Genomic DNA, 23,265 nt, shown 5'->3' on the forward strand with positions numbered 1-23,265 from the left:
ATACAATTTTCAATCGCGTGTATATATCTAAGCGAATGATAATAATATAACAACTGGGATATAAGTCAAAAGTGTGAGAGTAGAAGCGTGAAAGAGAGAAAGAATGAAAGAGAGGGAGAGAAAAGGAAAGATAAAGAGGACAAGAATACGAGTGAGATAGGTCTTGTTTCGCCTAGTCCTTGCGACGCTTAATTAATTAGGCGTCGTTTATATCTCGAGTGTTGCGCTTAATTCGCCGGAAATCAGCGAAATCGCTTTCATGTTCGTTTTTTTTATAATTTTTTCTCGCTCTTCGGTGATTTCCGGCCTCCGGATAGAAGTCGATGATGATCGTAAACGAGAAAGAATGGCGGATTATAATGAAAAGTGCGACGAAGCTAGAACTATAAGGTTACCGAAGTAAGTTAAGAGATAAGCTAATTAAAGTAACAGTTTATTGAAAATTAAGTACATTGTTGCAACTGCCATGCTGTGTGCCATTATATAACAAGTCACGTTTGTCGTAAAAAGCAAAAAGAATAAAAAAAAAAAGAGAGAGAGAAGAAGAGCTGAAGATGAAGATGAAGAGAAGAAGACGTTAGCGGACATATGAAGTAAAATAGTATGTCTGTGAAATATTTTGCGCGTTCTCGTCTGTCTGAAAAAAAAAAACTTCTTGGTTTACAATGCTTCGGAATCGTGGAATTACACCGTCGTCCTCGCACACGTCGCATTAAAATCCCTCCGGATAATGCAATATTTTGTTATACAATTTACTATACTATTATGAGAACGACCATTTTTATCGAACAACGGTGGCAGAATTTTTTAAATGATACGTAACGGAAGGAGAAAATTTACGGGCCTTTTCTTAATATACGTATCGACTATTAGCTTTGAATATATGATTTCGTAAGTAAATATATAATTCGACGGAAAGAAAGAAACGCGTCGAGAGGATTATGAAAGAATACGGAAAGGACGACGGGGTAAAAATACGCAACAGCCCAGATATCGCGCACGATTTCGCTTGAGCTCGCGGAACTCGCGTGTATCTGCTTGCGCAAATTACGCGTGTGGACATAAAATATATGGTAATAATATCGTATTTAACATACACGAAACGTACATGTACGTTAGTACACGTGCAGGCATATGCGCGACACTTTGCACGTGAGGAACCAGGCTCCGAATCGAAATTCACGACGAAATTCAGCGCAACGATCCGTTTCTGCAATGGCAAGACACGATCGCTGAAAGTAAGAAAAAATCTTACACTTTGTGAAAATACTTTTGGTCGCATTATTTATTTCGACGGATGCGGCGATTATGATAAGATTTTCTGTATAGATATAAAGATATATACACATATACATATATATAATATCTGTTAATAATAATAATTTATTACGCGCGCGCTAAATCGTTTTGTTACATCGCGTTACGTAGAAAATTTATCGACGTTGTTAACGATTGTCTTCCTTTGATAATCGATAGCCTGTATAATGGCCACATCCGTCGCTGTTAATAAATCGCTGTAATACTGTTATTACATGAAATAATTACTTGAACGAGTAAGCATTCAGAGATCTTTCGTTTAAAAAATTCTTTAAAATATTTATTTTAATTTACACTTAATAATTTGATTTATTTTAAAAATTTAATGCAATATTTTTTTTAGATATTTAAAAATGTATCAGGCGTATATGTATATACACTTAAATATGTATTAAATGTATATTAAATATTTCGACTTTTATTTAAGATAAACGGATACAAAAAAATTTATGTATATGACATACAATACATATATACGTAAGTATATATGAGGAACAATAATTTTTATTTTCACGAAAAATGCAGAGAATTAAAAACATAAAAATGTTTAATATTTTTATGGCGATTCGTCGATGACCAAGTAGCAACGGATCGCTACGATTGCACGAACCGATTTCGTGTAACGCGATGTCTTAAATAGCGAGTATAATCCATTCTCGTTAGTTGACAACCGACGGTGTGTTGTGAGATAATAAGGAAAGATTTAATAAGTAATCACGTAAAGAAAGAGAGAGCGTGAGAGAGAGGGGAAAAGGAAGGGAGGGGAGAGAGGGAGAGGGAAAGGGGGGTGAGAGAGAGAGAGAGAGAGAGAGAGAGAGAGAGAGAGAGAGAGAGAGAGAGAGAGAGAACCGTCATAGATTCAAGCACAATAAGGACTAGTAGGGCCAGGCACAATAAAATTCGGCCGTCACGTTGTAGGCAGCGATCTGTTAGAGCGACAATTCATATAAGTATCCATATAGCAAGGCTATTAAATAAACACATATTGTCTATTGTCCGACAAGTGTATTTATTGTTGATGCTGATCGTTCCCTTCTGCAAGCCTCTAAGCAATCTGATATTGAAATAAATATTTCACAGAGGAAAAGACTAACATTTACTCTACACTCATTGACTCCCTAGTTTCCATTCTTGAAAATTTTTAATTATATTTTATATTATTTATATAGTGTAGTCTGTGTAATATGTACCATAAAAATGTAAACGATATAAAGCGACTTCAAAATATACAAATATAGCATTTCGAGATATACGTAGTATATAAATTTACACAGAATCATATAAGCATTTTAAGATCTAGCTGGACCATTTAAGACTTTGATTTCTTTAATTTGTGTTATCACACATATACGGTCCTATAATATATTATATTGTTTACTTGTATAATATTTTATTAATTCTGCACAAATTTCTTCCTTTTTTTTATGTATTATGACAGGTGATGACAGAATGACAAAAAGGAGCCATATTGCTTTTTGCAAGATGACGCATTCTATTGGTTGAACAAATTGACTACTACGCGTCATAGATTTGAAGCATGGTGATTCCATCATAGATTTGAAGTATCTTAGGATCTGAAGTCTGCTTCCGAAACATTTTTTTTTATTTTAACTAAGCGTACATGATAATTGTTTAATCGTTATTTAGTAGTAATATCCAGATTACGAATTGCATTATAATAATAAAGAAAGGACAACAAATATGTCAAGGAACATAAATACTTTAGTAACAGAAAGTAAGTTAATGCAGTAAAATTAGATTACGATTGGGTTATATTAAATGTAACTTAATATATATTATTTTTATAAATTTTTTTTACAATGCCAATTTTGTATTTCACTACAAAAACTTTTTAAATATATTAACACAATATGGAATCTTAAACTTGTGTCAATTATAACAAAATGCTCATTTAAGATCGTAATTTTAAGTATAATTAAATAAATTAAATTAAATATCAATATTTATCCGAGAAAATGTCTCATCTTTGTATCCAATATACCACTGATATACTACTGATAGGTATATCGAAAGTGCCCAATAATTCTATGCGACAATTTACCTGATAATTAACATGAGAAACGTTAATATTTTATCTAAAATCTTCACAATAGTAAAGATTATTCATTTATTATTATTTCAATTGGTAGTCTATAATTCAGATCGATCGTCGCGTGCTAGATTGGAGCAACATACCAAAATATTTGCATCTATGTGTCCTGATGAAATCCTTGATTATTATGACAATTACGAGACCAGAGAATATGACACAACGTTGATGCTCGGTGATGTTTCAGGTTAGAGATATTTGTTGAATTATTATATATCAATCATTATCATGACGAATCACAAATTATAATCTGCAATTGTAATTAATACAGGCTTCACAGATCTCACAGAAAAATACACGAAAACTGGTGTTGGTGGTCCATCTAAGTTATCGGAAACTTTGAACAGCTATATTGGCGCGATGGTGCAGGAAATTCTTTCTCATAATGGGGATGTTGTAAAATTTTCCGGCGATGCATTTATAGTAATGTGGAAGCTCCAAGAAGGGATGCTTATGCGTGATATCGCCACGGAGGCAATGCAAACTGCATGCATCATACAGAAACATTTTGGAACCTATACCACTGACGTTGGTGTATCACTCAGAGGTACAATTGTACCAATAATACATCAATATGTCAAAGTGTTAAATTCTAGCGTTTTCAAAAGTCAACATTAATAAGTCTACAAATTAAAATTTACAAGCATATAGTAGTCGATAGATTTATATTTTTTAAAACATTATACAATAGATTGCAGAATCTCTGATACGTTGGTAGTTTAAAAAAGCTAATGTAATAATATCTTTGACAGTAAAACTTGCCATTGCTTCCGGAATAACGTACTTCACGTCTATTGGCGATCCAGAAACGATGTCTTATTATGTCATTACTGGAAAACCTGTTTGGGATGTAAAGTTTGCCGAAGGATTATGCAGGTATTACATATAGTAAAATATTATTTATCATTTTAATTTATTTTTTTAAATGTAAGTAGGTATAAATTATGCAATAATATATAAGTTTAAAGTAAAACAAATGTAAAAGGAAGAAACAAAGATAAAAAAAAATTCATCTATTTATGTAATCTATTAATTTTAATTATAAATATATATATATAATATATAATTAGTATAAATATATAATTTGTCATTATAAATATAAATTAATTATAACAACCATATATAATCAATGTCTTTAACGGTTTTAGCTGGATCTTAAGTGCTTATTTAATTCTGTGTGATCCAGCTAAGACCGTTAAAAGCATTGATTTTGTTGCTTGTGTTTTCACATGTACGATCGAATAAGATTCAATATTTAATATTATAAATTAACAAATATAAATTTATTTATACATTTATGAGTAAAAAAATACCAAAGAGAATAAAATGTGCTCTGCTAATTTAATTTATAAAAATTATTTTTTGATAATTTTATGAGAGACGAACAAATCAAATGTATATATAGTGATACAAAATAAATTCTATCTAGAGGTGGCGATATTCTTGTGGCGCCCAGTAGTTGGCAATGGGCAAATCCTAGCGATTATGTGTATGAAAAGTTGCCGAACGGTATACATACTCTGATCATAGCTTGCTCAGCAATGTGGTATCAGTCTAGACCTCACGATATTCACGATGGTATTGTTGGAATCAGTATATGATTTTATTGTTAAAATAAGAAATTTGAAAACCAATGCTGGTTCTTTGTGAGATTAATTTGTAGTTGTTTAGCTTTGTTAATAAATTTAACGTTGGAATATTTAAAATAATTATTTAATTGGCCTCGCTGGCAAATCTAAGGACTTTTTTGTATCATGTATTAGTTAATTTATTTTGTGTTTTTCATCATCTTACAATAAAGTTGAAGAACATTCATATAAATCATCGTAAAAAACACACACAGTAAATTAACGAATACATGATGCGGAAAAGTCCTTAAACACTTGCCAGCGAGGCCAATTAAATAATTATTTTAAATATTATAACGTTAAATTTATTTATAAAATAGCATAGAGACATACTTATTTAATCGAGACACTGAGGATGATTCAGTCGCAGAAATCGAAACGTTTGTTATAAATATATACATGTAAATCAACGACATAATATAACGACTACAAATTAATTGCACAAAGATCTAGCGTTGACTTTCAAGCTTCTTATTTTAATTTGATTTAATCACAAAATCGTATTATTAATTATTACGATTTTATAATGCAAAAATGTAAAGTCTTATTCTAAGTAATAAAATGTATTGCAATTAATAAAATAGACGACAGAAACACCGAACACGATAGAAATTTTCTCGATTCATTGCATAATGCCAAAGCGCCAAATAGTTCAACCTTAACGAATTGGACCGGTACTCAAACAGAATATCTCGAGGAAGTTGATTATAGCTGTGAGTAAAAACGTACAATCGGCATTAATATACATCATACGATATTTATTTTTATGTTACGTCCTGACGACTCCATGATTCTTTTCTTTCGTGGAGAAAACTTTTTTTCTCTTTCTCCGAATGCAAATAATTTGCGATCATCTCAAGAATGGAGCCAGTAGGATGGCCGATCGAATATCGATTTTTGGATGGATCGATTAATTATTATTAATAAACTAAACATATCAATTAAAGAAAAATATTAATCATCAATATTCGATTGAGGCCACATGCACACCCAGTGGCCTTATGACTCATAGATAACCCTAATTACATTTTCCAGCTCACATAAAAAACAATGCACCAAAGATTTACTCAAATGCTTCCGACTTATGCACGCATCCACAGAGCGATAAGTCACAAGAACGGTATCAGTTCCCATGAAATCGAAAGAATCTTGTGGTCTGGACGCAACATTTACATTGTTTCGAATTAAATAAATTGCAAATTGTATTTATAAATGTTTAATTTTATAGTGAGGCCCAAAGTTATAAAGGCAGCTAAAGAAGGATTGAAAGATTCATTGAGAAGCTACATGCTTAGACCAGTAATACGATCAGTAGAAATGGACGAGCCATTAGAATATCTCACAGAGATGAGGCAAGTGGTTATACTCTTTATCAACATCATCACAACGGTTATGGATAACAAAGAATTGATCTCGCTCGTTAACGTGGCTTATAAATTAGTCTACGGGTAAATATCCAAATTTATATTTTTATCTGGCTTTTTTTATTATCTAGAACTATGTTAATAATTATATTTATATAAACCGTAAAAATAACGTTTTCTTTTATATCAAATATTACAATAATTAATTAAAAAAAAAATATATATATATAATATTATACCGTTATAAATATTTTTTTGATAAGTATAAACAATGAGTTTTTATTTTTCAAGGGTAGTTTGTGAGATGAATGGATGCGTGAACAAGACATCTCTTTTCGACAAAGACCTAATATTTCTTTGCATATTTGGACTGCGGGGCGACAAACACGTGTTGGAATCACAGATCGGATTGAGATGCGCCAGTAGGGTTCGGCAGAATCTTCTAGCGATAAAAAACGTACAATCTGTGACAATCGCTGTTACCACCGGAATGACATATTGCGGTGTAGTTGGTCATGTTTTACGGAGGGAGTACACTGTGATAGGAATGTCAGTGAACAAAGCAGCCCGTTTAATGGTCGCATACAATAACAAAGTAATTTAAATCTGAAAAAAATAATTATTTAACTTTCGTTCATATTCTGTTTGTGTGTTGTCATTTTAGATGTAGGCAAATAAACTCTCTTTCGCAAATATGTCATTGAATTGAAAAACAAGTTACCATCGACATTAAATTTTAACGCCTTTATAATTAAAACATAACAAATATTTTACTTTTATTTTATGCGGCAGTAATATAATTTTTATCTTTAAGGTAATATGCGATCGAGAGAGTTTTTTGCACTCTCGTCTTGAAGCGAGACACTTTATATTGCAAGAGCCAAGACATATGAAAGGAATCACAAATGTCGGTCCGGTTTATGAGTTTCAAGAACAAATAAAGTATTTTGCAATTTTTTAAATTCGTAATTTTCTGGAAATTTTTATTTATTTTATTTTTATAAAGTGTTATTTCTTAAAAATACATGAATTTATATGTAATCGTAGATTTACTATGCCTGTATTAATACGGAAAAAGTATCCTTTGCTTGGACGACAAGAGGAAATCAAAATTTTTCGACAAATGCTATCAAATTTGATAACACGTTTCACTAGGGATGTAACAACGCAACATTTGCAGCTCGAACACAATATGCTAATTATAAAGTGGGTCAAATCTAATTTCCATATTGAAACTTTAATTTAATTTCTTAATTTGTAATTTTCTTGATTATTAATTTGCAAATTATTTTTATAACATTTATTAATATTTTTGTATTAATTTTATCTATCTTCTATTTATAATCTTATTATCTATTTTTTTATTTATATCTGATTATTTTTAGTGTCTTCTTTTTTAGAGGTGAACCGAGAATCGGCAAGACGAGATTGTTAAATGAAATTACACAGAATATTCCTGCAAATATACCACGCAACTATATCTCCTTGGTCATGAGCGATGCTAAGGTTGACTGCAAGACTTTTTTTTAACACATATTTAATTTAATCGATGTTAGAAGTAACATACACAAAATCGAAAGTTTATTATCCTTCTTTTATCATATTTTAATTAGAAATTATTTCAGTAAATATGCATTTTAGGTTACACCTCACCGATTTCAATGTCCTTTAGATATGTTGTAGGGGAGAGTGTCCTGAGTGATTCCTCACAAGAATTAAGTGGGGGACGATATTTTGATTTAGAAGATATAATAAATTAAAGCTTCATAATAAAGTCATAGCATACAACTTTCCACGAAAAGCGACTTTTACCCCGCCTCCCTCCTGTTTCACACAACTTTTCAAAGAAATATAAGAATAAGTGGTTTTTTTCTTAACACAGACTTCTTACAGTTTGATCCACCTGATATTTTCCATACCGTTGGGCTTCAGTGTCGTCACTACCCCGAGAGAGCGCGAAGAAATACTGATGTCACGACTAGGCCCTATACGCAAACCAGAATTTCTTTGTGCCCTTAATCAGCCCTTCAATGTGCATTTCATGATGAATTCACAGTACACAGCGCTATCTAGGAAGCAAAAGCATAATGTGTTGCGCAAGTTTCTACTCAAATTAATGAAAAACTGTTTCAAGGAACTATGGGTGATAATTATCGACGACACTCAGCATAGTGACAATGATTCTATGAAATTGTTTCGTACGATGATCGAACAAAACACAGTCTTCTTCATCCTCAGCTTTGGACGTATGTTCAACAGCGATTACGAAATATACTCCGATATTTCGGAGAGAGCACGAGTACGAACATTGAAATCGATAATTAAAGTGATTTCTTTAGCCGTCAATGACGCATCATTTCCTTATTTTTCATAATTAATATTTTACAATAAAAAATAAAAATGTTGCATTAAATTTGCATATGCGATATATTCTTCTACATTTAATTTTATTGCTATACTACGCAAAGATATACGCAAAACTATAAATTATCTTTTATTATTAATAGATCATCGAATTGGGTTGCATAGACAAATGGTACCACGCAGCGCTTGCATGTCAGTTCCTTGATGCAAGCGGAATTTCTCCGGAACTCGAGAGGTTGGCTATTCTAAATACGCAAATAACTTTCATTGATAAACAGTCACAATATACAATACATAGATTTCTCGGTCTATATTTTGTGTATTTGCTCCATATTTTCAGATTGATACAAGAAAAAAGTTTTGGTAATCCAGGATGGATAGAAAGTTATTTGCTGAGTCTCACGCAATCTGGTAGTCTTGTGACAATGCATATCAGCAAAACGATTGCCGAGGAAATGGGTTATGTGCTTCCTCCTATTTATATGCTAAAAAGGTCTTATTATTTTATTTATAATTCTAGATTCTAATTTATCCGATATCTTTATCTTCTTTTAAATATACAATTTTGTAACGTAAAATTAAATTATGTAAAAAGAAGAAATGTTTAAAACAAATCAAAAAAATTAATTCAGATCTTTCCAAATATCTTTTCATTGTAGGTAATAATTTTATTAGGTAATAAGCTATGAAACATTTTTTCTTACTTGCGAATGCAGATATATTAATAGTATCAATAATAGTGATTAATATAAAATTATTACAAATACATGATGATCAATAAATGTTTAGATTTGACGCAGAAGATATCTTTCCAAATAATGAAGAAGAACGTTCAGACAAGTGGAAAATGTACAGGACAAGCTATCGTGTATATTTCCTCTCTTTCGTTTTATTAATTATTTAATAAGTTTGTTTTATTAATTATTTCTAATTAAAAAATGATAAGATATTCGTTTTAATTCTAGAACGGTTCAATATCTTCGATGATGTTGCAAACTATCATTCACAAAACGGAAATGCCAATTTATGATGAAACAATTGCCGTTTATAAATTTACAGAAGGTTTTGTACCAGAAGAGGGAGATGCTGAAATGACAATGGACGGTAATTAAGATTATTTTCGGTAAATATTCAGATAGAGAGAGTCAGCGCCGATGACCTTGACATACATACGTTATGAGCTTGAATAACCTCCAATAAGTTTTAGCCATCGTTTGTTGTTCGCTAAAAAGTTATTAACAAACAAATTTGAAAAATAACGTCTCATTTTTGCTACATATAAGTAATATTAACAACTATCCATATACTCTTCCTGCTTATCTATAATGACTTTCTACGCGAAGCGAGATCTACTTTATCTCACCCCCTGCCAAGGGATGCATGACTTTCCACGCGAATCGAGTTCCAACCCCATCTTCACTCCTGCCAACGGGCATAAATACTTTGCTTTCGAGATATTCGACCGTTTCCAGACTTTTGATACATCCTGTATATTAGAAATAAGACAATATTTCTTAAACTTCTTTTATTAATAACTTTTTAACAACGACTGAAATCTTGTGGGGGTTACTCAGGATCATGATCTTAACATGTCAAGATCAAGGTCATCGGCGCTGGCTCGATCTCTCCATCTGAACATTTACCATATGTTTTAATAAGTTAATGTTTATTTCTGTCTATTTATAATATTTTGAAATATATATTTAGTAATTTGCACAATATTTTTATTTTTTTGTGTCGTGCAATTTTATAATTATCATATATTATATCGCCAGCAATGATTTTGAAAATTTTCGACTCGTTAACACCATTGGATCAAATGCTATTAAAATGCGCGTCAGTATTGGGAGAAATTATTAATAGAAACATGTTACAATACCTAATGGAAGATAAATCGACGAGAGAAATTGGACTCGGTAAAGAGATATCTATAGAACAAATGCAAATGTTGTAATAACAACCCTCTACAATTCTTAGAGAATGAATAATTGAAATAATTATATAACTTTGTTGTGCTATTACATATTGTTCAAAGTACTTATTATTATCGTAGCTGTCAAGAAACTCTTTGAGATTCGAATTTTTGGATGCGCACGAGGTGATTTTACTATGAGCAGTAGACCACTGGTATTTGGTAGAAATAGAAATATAAGGGAACCTATTCTCGAGACACAAATTGCGTGCGAATGTGTGAATCTTATGATACCAGGTGTAGTTAAACAAACATTTAAATATAAAATATAAATTTATGCCATTATGTTCGCTTCAAATTTTGAATAAGAGCCAAATTTATTTAGAAGAACTAACTGATCTACCACGGTACACGTCTTGTGGTCTGATGTATTTCAAAATGTCGATGTTCCGCGAAACTACTTACAGGTAATGGATGATTTTACTATTCGGATATAATAATAATAGAATAATAGATACATATATATGTATATAATATATATATTTACATATATAATATTTAAAATATTTTATATTAAATTCTATCTCTACTATTGATCGTGTCTTTTTATATTTTTATATATAAAGATCACTCACAGAAAATCAAAAAGTGGAATTACATAGCAAGGCGTTAAAATATCTTCGGCAACATACTAAACGATGTATGGCTTGTGGCGAGATACAATTTGCAAGATTATTAGGGAAAACGGCTGCGCAGAAAATTAAAAGAACAAAACTAATTGTCGACATTAATGAGATACATCAACTTGAAGAAACAACTTATACTGTCAAAGAAGAGACAGAAAACGGTATCTTATTTATCTATTCCAGAATCAGTTTTGAACCCGGCATGGATTATGCATATAATTAAGCTGTTACATTATAGATATGCAGCAATTTTGAAATAAATGAAGAATTTTTATATTATATTGTTGTAATTACATGTATAATATATAAAGAATTAAAAATTACAATAATGTTATAATAATCTAAAGAAAATATTGTTACAAGATATGCAAGAGGTAGCAGAAAGGACACCGATTTATCTTAACATCTTTCAAAAATTCAGAAAACCTACCAAAATATTCTCTAACGTCGACTTCGCCAGCTGTCAATGCCATCTTATCTTAATGACTGTCTATGCTCAGATATTAGAACATTGTCAAGGAATCGGTGAGTTAACATAAATCAATATTATGCATAACGACTATTATACATATTGTTATGTCCAATCCAAAAAGTTTGAATTTAGACAGTCGTGTCCATTGAGACTTTTGTTCAGGACGTCGAGGACAACAACATACTTTAATTCCAGTCAATTTATCCGAGGGACATTTTCCATAAGATCTGTGCAGGGTGTCCTTTATAAATCATTATAATTTAAAACCTTTTTCTATTTCAGGAAAACAAGACATAATCTTGACGGCGATTTTGGAATTTGTGGAAATCTGTTTAGCAAATAACAATGTACCTCAAGCTCACAGACTTCTGAATGATGCTGAAACTCTGACTCAACAAGTAAGCAAAGCGGATATAACAGAATAAAAATAGTAAAGTAGGTTTAAAAAAAGACAAATTAATGGTCCTTAATGATAGATAGTCGAGTTCAATGAAGAGAAATCAATCTTCCTGTTTTATCTCACCGCAAAAATTCAGACGTTTCAAGGTAAATGTCATTTGGAAAGCGGTTTAATTTCTGAAGCAAGCAAGAAGCTGAAAGAGGCAATGATCAGTCTAGGCTATCATTTTCCTCAACGCAAATTTGCAATCGGCTTGAAGTCTACAACTCAACTCGAACTGCTAAGATGGAGATTGATCTGTCCTAAGCGTTGGAATATTGACACCGCCGATGAACTTACTATAAATTATATCGAGCAACTGGCTAATTGTTTGGCATTGATGTTTGTTGTTTTCAAAGTAAGGCTCATTATTTATATGAAATTTTAAGACTCAACATAATTGTTATTAATTTAAAGGGAACAAAATATATGAAGAAACATGCACGGCTAGCGGCCATATGGAGCTTAAACGCTGCACTGGATGCGTCAAATGATTTTCTTACACTCTGCACTTCGTTCACGAACATGATGATCATTGCCCACGTCTACCAAACCAAGTGATAGCCCAAATTTAAAATTATTTAAAACTACCAAAAGTTCTTAAATTAATGAAATCAATTAATTAATATTTTCCGCCAATAAAACTTATTACCAATCGTTTGTAGCATTATTAAGTTTATTATCTTTTGTTATTGAGAAACAAGAATATTTATTACATTATTTAATTATTTGTGTGTAAGCAGATCAATTGTTCCTTATTTGGAAAAAGAGGCTCTCAGTATCTGCGCAAAGAAAGGAGATTTACTTGAACTTCAAGAGCTCAAAGTCATTGCTGAACTTTATGCAGGGATATTTTTTTCGCGATGGTTGAGAGGAGAAATCAATAAAGCGATCAGAATCGGCTTTATCACAATGAGGATGGCACAAACTATGGACTCTGTGTTCCTCAAATTGCTCATACTACCAAGATTAGTACACTTGCTTATGATTTCATGTCGTCATTCGGAAGTCGTGACTTTGCTAAGAAAGTTAGGTGAGTTCTCCGATTTAATAAACAGACAAACCTTAATAATCTTAACATAATATTATTAATGAATTTTAAATATATCTAATAAACTGTATAAATCAGATTAATTGATATTTTAATTACATATAAAAATATATTTGAAACTTGTATTTACAGAATTCGTATCGCGAAATGTTTTGGATAAATCGAGTCGGACTTGGTATTACGCCATGTGCGCTGATGTGCAACTTGATACCGGTCTCGCACTCTTGTCGTTTCAAAATTGCGATAAATATTACAATCAAGAAGGAGAGACCATAATCAGCCTCCACGATCCCGAAGCGGAAAGGAGATATTTCACGTCTATGTGGTTGTGGTAAATATGAGAAATTTTGCTTTATTTTTATTTTTATCAAAGAGAATTAATCGGTTCTATAAAATATACATTATTCAAGGTGCATCAGAACACAGCAATGGGAAGCTACGAAAGTTTGGAGCAGCAGGAACGTGACAGCTGAGAGTATAATGGATGAGCACAAGGTGGCAGCGACAATTACTGCATTGAAGAAACTCGAGGGACTGTTAATTTTATACGGTAAAGTAGATGAATATTTGAACATTATGCAAAAAAATATATATATGTATATACAATTATTATTAAAGTAAAGTCTCAATTTGCAGTAAGAGAGATTACTAACAGAAACATAAACGCATTGCAAACGTTTACGGAAATCAAGCACGAATTTAGACATATCAAAAGTATGATAAAAATAGTAAAAATTGCAGTTCCCAGGTATAAAAATATGTTTATTATTAATAATTACTTTAATTTATATATATAATTTATATTTTATATTAACTCGCGTAAAATAATTTAAAGAATTATAACTCAAAATTACTTTGACAGTACATTGAAATTTTTTATTCGTTACCTTCATTTAAAGAATTATTTTAAGAAATCATAATGGTTGCAGGTATATGTTGATGAAAGCTTACTATTACATGATACAATTGCAAAAAAGTGCTGCAATAAAAATGCTACAGAAAACGAAGAAGTTATGTATAAAAGTAGACAACAGAATGATTTATGCATGGGCAAATCATTGTCAGCAGGTATGTTAAAATTTTATTTCTATTATAATATCACATAATCTGGATTAAATTTTATTATATTTAGGATTGGCTAGGTGCCATATCTTTTATACACAAGGATTTGTGGATAGAAAGAACTAAGGAGCTACATGATGAATGGGATGAAGTAAATGCCAATGATTCAAAGATGATTCCTTATACATTTCCATTACCGAAATATATGTTGTGAATATCTATAATTTTAATTTAAATATACAGGGTGTCTTGTAAAATGGTAGAGGACTTTTCGATTCAGTTTAGTCCGCTCTATCTACATAAAAGTGATTGGCAAAACTTACGGGACACCCTGTACATGTAATAAGTATAAATATATGAAGTTATAATTATGATAGTATAAAATATTATGTGCTATTATTTATTGAAAATTTTTAATATTTAATTATATAATTAATAATGTATCTACTAATCTCTTAATAATTAAACTTTAATATTAAAAAGTTTATTAATTAGTTTATCAATTAAGCTTTAATATATTAGATGTCTCTCAAAGCTTAGTCAAAGACCGCAAGAAAGTAAGTTTCTTGTTCGTTTGTTTGTTTCCTCAAAAATTAATTTGCAAAGGCTCTTTTTTGCTTTTTTACTTTTAATACGAATTCGAACTTCTTTCGTACTTAATTGTCTTAACAACTCAGAGAAAGAAATATTTTAAATTAAAATATGAGGGAAAGAAAGAGAAAAATATCGTTTGCATTAAAAACTTTTATATTTCAAAATTTACACTTTAATAATCGTATAACGTAAAATAAAGGAACGTGTCACAATACTGGAATATATCATACAACATTGACATTATTCTGCAAGTGGGTAAGTTCGAATTGGTTATCTCAATCTATATAGCTATACTTATTTTGTGGCTCACAGACCAAATACGGATTGTTTAAATGTTATTTATACTTGTTGATCATTGTGCAACGGTACACGGTGTGCGTTTCGTTAATGATAATTCTTATACCGAGTAGTTAGAAATGGTCGGTACTGTTAAGTGAATGGTGATCGGTATAAATAAGCCAATGCTACTCGAAAGAGACCTACATATCTTTCTTCTGAATGAGAAGCAGAGACGTTTTATTGCCTAGATCTATGGACCAGAGATTCGAAACAAAAAAATTTTTAAATTTATATTACTTAATTAATTTTTTAAAAAGTAAATAATTAAATATAGAAAACGCGCGTCCGCGTGTTGCACTTTGTTGTATCAACGATAATTATATTCTTCTTTTTATCTTTTTTTTTAACAGAGTCTTAAAAATCTTAAATAGAGAAATGAGAGACGATAATTTTTGTAGATTTAATTTTTATTTTTGTTAAAATATATAATCTGAACGTAAAATAAATGTTTAGGGCCCATAAATGAGTAAAGCACAATTGACTGAAGAGATATGCACACCTATTTGTTCTTTGTGTGACAGGGGAAGAAAAAGACGCTTCAATCATTTCTAATCACTATGCGCGTCTTTCTTTTTTAATCCGACAAGGACTATCTTTTTATCTCTACAAGGCCTCAATGCACTATCGCTCGCGCTCATTGATCCGCGCGAGTGCATTTATGCAGATTATCATGTCATAAACAATTTATATCATACGAGAAAGATGTCGGACAAAAATATTGGCAACTATTTATTGCATACATATAAAGCGTAACTGTTTATTTGAATTGATCTACATTGAATATTTGAAGTAACATATTAAAATAATAACAACGAAAGTTAGATGTTTTTTGTGCATAATTTCGAATATTAAATAATACTATTTAATTTATTGTATGTTATATATTATTGAACTTAGAAACTATACACATAAATAATATAATATTTTTGAGAGTTCCAAGGATATTTTCTTCAAAAGAAGCTACGCGGCTTATCTTTATGTCTCAATATATATACTGTTAAATCGTTTAAATTAACAAAAAGAAATGTTTTGTGAATATTGCAATTTTACTTATTAGGGCGAAAATTAATCTGATACAGTATCAGAGTAATTCTCATCATGGTGCATGGTGTAATAAGCAGATAAAACATTTCCATGGATGTGCAATAGAAAATAAATTTTGACCCCGTTCCAGTATGCTATCGCTATTATGAAGCAGAAAAGTGTACTTGGATCCAAATTTGATTGGTTGTTTCCAGTATGCTCTCGCCATCATGCGCAATCAGCGCAATGCGTCACCTGTCTTATTACACCACGATGAAATTGATTACAATGTTCATAAAACATTTTTTTGGCATTTAACGATGTACCAAAACACAGAGATAATCCGCAAATCTCACATAGCTTCCATACACATAAATTATATTCTATAATATTTCTATTTTTTTAAATCTATGGATATTATTACTTTTCTTATTGTTCGGATAAAAATCGGCGAGCTGTATTATTATCCATTATGCATTATTATTGTTTATAAAACCAACACGGATAGAACATTAAGCAGTTACGAAACCTAAACACTATCTAATTTCTAATGCGCTCCTTCATTATCTACACGCCTCATTATAACAGATGTCACACGCAACACTGTTACACAGCAAGTGTTTGTCAGAAGAGACTAGTAAGTGCAGCCTACGTTTCTTTAAATACTAAGCCGTCCTCCGTGTGTCCACCTCTGTATGACAATGAAATAAAAAACACAAATAGTCAAGAATAAGAACTTATACTTAACTCAGCTAATTCAAGAGAACTTCACGATACAAGGATATTATGTCATAATCATCTATTTGATTAATTCCCTTATATAATTAAAAATACGAATAATAACAAAACATTTTTTAATTTTTTATTTTATACTTTATCGTCGAGAACATAATTAGCTAATTTCTATTCAAATATATAAGTTTCATTAGATAAATTTATTCATTATTCTCTCGTATAGGTGAAAAAATACATAAAATAATTACGACATGATAGTCACTGGCTAAATCTCTACAGTACACTTAAATTGAAAAATGAATGTAATAGGAAAGTTAATGTAATAGCTATATAAATTAAAATTTATATAGTTTTACTTAATTTTATTAAGTACATAAATAAAAATTTATATACACTTATTATTATTCATTGTATAAATTAAAATTTTATGCAAGCATGTTGGAGGAAGATTATTTTATTGAGTTCTTATTATTTTCTTTAATTATCTGCAATAATATATAATTAGACAAGTGTAGTAATGAATACTGTCACAATATTTTCGAGATACCTGCGTATCTCGAATATTACCCGAGTATTTCAAATATTTGCCAGATTATTTTAATAATATATGGGTAATATGTATTCGGTCATATTTGTGATTCTGCGTGAATGAATTTTCAACATAAATATTACAGTGATTAGTACTGATGATAACTATTAGATTTTTTTTGTTAGTACTGATAGCACTACACCGTAAATACAAATGAGTCGCATTGTCTTGTACTTGAAAGTAAAATGAAAACGTGATTGCCATTCAGTGAGGAGATTCTAGGACTGTGCGAGGTGGGGCACTTAATGAGAAAGGACTAAAGCTCAGGCACCATTCATAGTTATCCATGTGACAGGTAATTGCTGATCCATATACCGGCCTTCGCATTCAACGTACTGACATATCGGCATATGCTGGCCGTACGTCTATGTCACACTCGTCACAGTGGATTCTCGTCGAGAGTGGCATCGTTCCTTCGGCATCTCCATTTTTTCCTCTTACTTCCTCCCGCGTACGTCCTTAGAGAAACTCGTTTCTAGTCGACGAGATCTGTTCCAAGGGTAGCTACTTCGCGCATTCATGATCTGAATTTTCATCGTGGTTAGATGAAACGTGAGGTATGACGCGATCAGACCTACAAGTCTCACTTCTGCGATCACCGATCGCCGATTGTCTGCATTGCGAAGGTCACAAGGTCACGGAAGTCTATTCGCTCGGAGATCCCCAAGGAAGTTAGCTCTTCTTAAATTCTAAAGTATTTCTTGATCGAACTTATTTGATCATACTTATGTACAAATCGAATTTTTTCTCATTGTTATATCAACACGCAATAGTTCTCTTTGCTAATGTAAATAAATGTCGGATAACGTAAATTTCGGAAGTATATATAATAAATCAATTACAAAGCTTTGATGACTATTACGAATTTATTATTCGTAGTAGTAATCGTTTTTTAATACAGTACTTTGATTATACTTACACATCAGTTACACCATTTGATTATGCTTACATAGTTCTTGGAATTTAAATTGCCTCATAAAATGCAACAATGTGATGATCGCATCTTAATTGCACCGAGCCCAAAATGCCGATGTTGTGACAAAGAGAAAAACCGAAAAGAAGAGAATAAAAAGAATAGTCTTAGTCGTCAGAATAATTTTTATTTATTTCTCATTCTTAATGAACACATCTGTTACGTGATTTCTGTCTCAAGAAATTTTCTATTCTTTTTTATTTCAAAGTAATGTATATTTCTTCTTCGTTCTTAGAACAGTAACATTTTCTATTTACCTTGGCCTTTTTCTTTTCTTTTTCTTTTTCTCTTTTATTTAAATTGATCTTCTTAAAATTTTTTAGCGATTGAAATGTAAATTTATTTTTAAGTAAGTATATTAGTGCAGAAATAATATTAATAATATAAGATAAAAAAAATTTGAAACGCGAGTAATCTTTTCTGAGTATAATTTTTTTAAATATATAAAATTTTATAAACTATTTTCAAGTCCACACACAACATGTTTAGCCACTCCCTTCGTTTTCTGCACCTCTTATCAAAGATGCCTGAAGCCAAAGAGAAGCACATTTTCCGGAGCTATCGCAGCCGTGTTTTAGTTTACCGCTGACCAAGTGCCGCTGTTGCTCCTCGCCTCTCACGTGTTTAATGACATGCAATTTTGCAATGTATCTTTGCCGAGTCCTTGGGTCGGGAAACTATATAAACCGAGTGTTTATAATTGGCCAGGCTAGCTGCCAGGATTTTTAACCAGGCAAGATGTCGTTCTACGCGCTCGCCCTATTCTGCGCTACCGCGTTTGTGCTCACCGCGGCTCAGGATTTCGAACTTCGTAAGTCCTTTGTTCAATTATCGATTTCATTTTTACCGAATTTAAAGGTTATTTTCATAAAATTAAATTTAACTATCTCATTTTTTAATTCTCTTTTGAGCAAGAATTTATTCAATATATCTCAGTATACGTATAATTACAACTGATATCATTTTTTAACTATTAAAATAAAGAATTACAATTAATTACGTAAATTATAATTTATTCTATACTTGTTGAATAAATAAAATATGTAATCGAATTGTATTTATTAATACATTTTAATTATGACTCAGACTCTACTTTCGCTTTCTCCATACAGAACTAACTGGTTTGAAGAAATTAAAATGACAAACAAAACTGTACATTATCTCATAAAATAAATAAAATTAGAGCGTGAGTGAATAAAAAAGTATTTTAACAAAACTTTTTTAATGAACTAATTGTATAATGGAAACCAAAAAGAAAAGCTGTATATAAACATAAGTTGATAAAAAAAAAATAAATGTTACGTTGCGATGTATAGGGTTTAATAAATATTCGGTGTAGGGTTTAATAAATCTTTGTATATTATTTTTTAAAAACAGATTATTTATTATTTTTAACATTTCTCTTTTTTTCGTTCTGATATTTTTTAAAATTTTGACAATTTTTTTTAATTTACAACTATTAGTTTTGCTCTAAATAATTTTTAACCAATCTGCAATGCGATAATGACAACTTTTTAACTATTACGTCTTGAGAAAAAAAATGACTTTCTACATAAACTTTTTCTTTTTTTATTGATTTCTATATACTTTCAAAAATTGTTTATTAAAGTATTCTGTAATATTTTGAATACAAACTTGTGTATAATATATCTACAATTAAGTGACTCCCAGTTCTGAATATAATTTGTATGTGCTGAAACTTACGCGCGGTTGAATAGATAATAATTGCACAATTTTAAATGGTTAATTATATACTTTTCGTTCTTCACACGTTTTAAGTACTATAATTATGATAATTTCAATAGCAATGTTTCTGTTTTTTGACGAACTACACGTTTTGCGAAAATTGATATGCAATTGATTAATATATTTTCTGGTTGGTTTCATCGGAGAAAGGAAAGAGGTTTCTTTAATATTAACCGCAATAAGTTCGGAACTTGTATATAGAATTGTTTGCGCAAGAACCTATTACAGTTGACTTACGTAAATATATTTCAATTAAATATTTTTTAGAATTAAATTTTTAATATTGAAATAATTAACATCAAAGGTAATGAACAGAAATAAACAATATTTGAGTAATGTTAATTAAAAGACTGAAATTAAAAAAATTATAATCTAGTAACAAATTAACGGCTATTGGGAATTAGCGCTGTACAAAGTGCGTGATAGATATCAATGTCAATACTATGTCATATATCTGACTTTTTATTAACTAAAAGTCAGATATATGATATAGTATTGACATTGATATTTATCGCGCACTTTGTATAGCGCTAATTCCCAATAGCCATTAATTTGTTACTAAATTATAATTTATTTATTTCGGGAATTAACATCATTATTGTTTAAAATTAAAAAATTTTACTATTTTTATCGCAACTTAGTGCAGTAATAACTTAAATAATTAATGTGCTGTTATTATTAATATACATTATTTTATATTTTTTAAACAGCTGTACAAACCTGTAAGCGTGATGCAGATGACTATTCGTCTTGCTTGAGACTTGCGATACAAGAATCATGGCAGAACTTCGTCCCAGGTATTAAAAATGAAGCACTGGTAATATTTCTGTTTGATTTGCTCGAAATTGTCAAGTTTTTATTATATTTATTGTTGTATAAATATAATATATGCATGAACATAGACAGATTTGTCATTATTTAATTTATATTAATATGTTATATCCTTGCACAAGTTTTAATTTTTTCCGGTAGGTATCCCGAAACTCGATGTGCCAGTTTTGGATCCGTACTTTACCGACCAGGAAAGAACTGTGTACGAAACTAACGACATGCGCGCGGACATAACAGTCACAAATGTTAATTCCTATGGACTTGCGAAGGCTCAGTTCTTGGCCGTGAGACCACAGCATTCCGATAACTACTTTAAATTAGAGCTTGATGTCGATTTGCCAAAGGTACTCATCGAGGGAAATTATAAGGCGGATGGATCCCTGGGAACGTTCCAAATTGGTGGCGAAGGTATGAAAATTAATTACTTTTAATATTGACAATATTTTAAATGTATGTATATACAAAGTATTATAAAATTTATTTTAAAAATATTGAAAATACAAAAGAAGATATTATATGCATTTACTTTAAACACTGAACAATAGCACAAACGCTCATTATTATTTAATTTTCCACTTTTATATTTTTTTATCTAATAATAGATAATTTTATGAACCATAGTAGAGTTAAATTGTTTATTTATTTTATTTTTAAAAGCATGTATATATTCTGATTTTAGCTATATGTAATATATTTATCTGTAATATGTTTTCCAAATTTATTAATTTATATTTTATAAACAATGAATTAAGATATTCTTATTAATTACTCTACATAAAAGATGTATAATATAACTTAATTTCTATTGCGGCAGGATTCTTTAACATTAGCATGGAAGACATTAAATGCACTTGGATAATGGAAGGACCCGTCGCTAACGATAGATGGACGCTCGAACATTTCCATTTAAATCCGGAAGTTGGAAAGATGCAGGTTTGGTTCAGTGATATGTTCAATGGTAACGAGGAACTCAGTAAGTAAACTATTTCTTCGACATATTCTTTACCTCAGTAGCACATGTTGATTTTATATGCGTTTCCTAAACGCTTGTAGAACATTAGATACGGCTAAGAAACGTCCGTAAAACGTATATGATCCAATAGGTGCTACCTGAGATATAGCTAAGAACGGATTTACGTTTACCTAGTTTTCATATTTCTATGAATAGAAACTGATTTTTATTGGTAAGTTACGAGTTATGTCAAAAAGGAGACATTAGAAGCAAGACATTGTTTTTTCATTCTTATTGCTATAATTACCTGTTTATCATTATCCTTAATTGTCTTGTTATATCACTTCAGTAATTCGTTGATAATTGCTCGATGAGAAACTCTGATGCCGTAATTCGTTACATAATGATTACGAATTCAATTAATTTGCTTTTTTATACGCCGACATAATTCATGGTGTAATCGTCACACCCGTCACATAAGTTATTACGTATTTTCACTTTCAGATAATGCCGCAATGAAATTCGTAAACGAATATTGGCCGACCTTGTATCGTTCGATGCTACCATTCCTCGCGAAGAACTGGGATGAACGTCTTACTGAACTCAGCAACCGCATATTCTCGAAGATATCTTTCTCGAAGACGTTCCCTTGAAGCCCTTGAGGATGTTTTCTTCTTGCTAGGACACGTACATAGTGTAGTGTGTATAATCGAAGTAGCGCCGAATTTGGAGTCTTAAATATTTCACGGACTGCTCAAAACCGGCGCAGAGGAACGCAAAATTCCTCTATCTGAAGTCTGTGAACATCCCGAAGTGATAAGTTCTTTTCTTTTCATCGTCCGTACTTCTGATAGTGTTATTTAGATTTGCACGGAATCGACATGCGTGTGAATAGTGCGACAATGGCGAGTTTATTGCATAATTATGTAACGTGTAAACTTAGATTATTCTTAGCATTGTTACTATTATTATGTTACTGCTATCTTCACTAGCGATTGTTTATGTAAAGCACAGACATAATAAATATCAAGAATAATATGAAGAGTATCAAACATATATATAAATTTAATGATTTTTC

General features: G+C 30.8%; 2 protein-coding genes across 2 annotated transcripts; both read left to right on the forward strand.

Moving 5' to 3' along the window:
- The first annotated feature begins 2,895 nt into the window (after positions 1 to 2,895).
- On the forward strand, positions 2,896 to 14,619 carry LOC108757930 (adenylate cyclase type 10). Its single transcript, XM_018502632.1, has 24 exons — positions 2,896 to 3,052; positions 3,468 to 3,614; positions 3,699 to 3,974; positions 4,180 to 4,303; positions 4,857 to 5,005; positions 6,284 to 6,503; positions 6,711 to 7,014; positions 7,234 to 7,361; positions 7,467 to 7,625; positions 7,820 to 7,925; positions 8,302 to 8,718; positions 8,927 to 9,018; positions 9,124 to 9,247; positions 9,749 to 9,887; positions 10,837 to 10,992; positions 12,136 to 12,251; positions 12,330 to 12,650; positions 12,710 to 12,849; positions 13,036 to 13,325; positions 13,476 to 13,674; positions 13,754 to 13,893; positions 13,980 to 14,091; positions 14,273 to 14,411; positions 14,476 to 14,619. The coding sequence occupies exons 1-24, from the start codon at positions 3,019 to 3,021 to the stop codon at positions 14,617 to 14,619; spliced, it is 4,176 nt and encodes a 1,391-aa protein (XP_018358134.1). The 5' UTR covers positions 2,896 to 3,018.
- A 4,758-nt stretch (positions 14,620 to 19,377) lies between these two features.
- LOC108757929 (circadian clock-controlled protein) lies at positions 19,378 to 23,232 on the forward strand. Its single transcript, XM_018502631.1, has 5 exons — positions 19,378 to 19,469; positions 21,115 to 21,201; positions 21,377 to 21,643; positions 22,050 to 22,208; positions 22,692 to 23,232. Exons 1-5 carry the CDS (start codon positions 19,397 to 19,399, stop codon positions 22,838 to 22,840), a joined length of 735 nt encoding a protein of 244 aa, XP_018358133.1. The 5' UTR covers positions 19,378 to 19,396; the 3' UTR covers positions 22,841 to 23,232.
- Positions 23,233 to 23,265: the final 33 nt, after the last annotated feature.

This window comes from Trachymyrmex cornetzi, unplaced genomic scaffold, assembly GCF_001594075.2.
Source record: "Trachymyrmex cornetzi isolate Tcor2-1 unplaced genomic scaffold, Tcor1.1 scaffold148, whole genome shotgun sequence".
Taxonomy (NCBI): Eukaryota; Metazoa; Arthropoda; class Insecta; order Hymenoptera; family Formicidae; genus Trachymyrmex; species Trachymyrmex cornetzi.

What these genes read in the sequence shown, in the direction of transcription:
- LOC108757929 (XM_018502631.1), top strand. Translation starts at nt 19,397, where the DNA reads ATGTCGTTCTACGCGCTCGCCCTATTCTGCGCTACCGCGTTTGTGCTC. An exon ending in GTTCCAAATTGGTGGCGAAG is followed by an intron (nt 21,644 to 22,049) that starts GTATGAAAATTA and finishes CTATTGCGGCAG; the next exon opens with GATTCTTTAACATTAGCATG. An exon ending in CAATGGTAACGAGGAACTCA is followed by an intron (nt 22,209 to 22,691) that starts GTAAGTAAACTA and finishes TTTCACTTTCAG; the next exon opens with ATAATGCCGCAATGAAATTC.
- LOC108757930 (XM_018502632.1), top strand. Translation starts at nt 3,019, where the DNA reads ATGTCAAGGAACATAAATACTTTAGTAACAGAAA. An exon ending in TTGCCGAGGAAATGGGTTAT is followed by an intron (nt 9,248 to 9,748) that starts GTGCTTCCTCCT and finishes TTTTAATTCTAG; the next exon opens with AACGGTTCAATATCTTCGAT. An exon ending in GGGCAAATCATTGTCAGCAG is followed by an intron (nt 14,412 to 14,475) that starts GTATGTTAAAAT and finishes TATTATATTTAG; the next exon opens with GATTGGCTAGGTGCCATATC.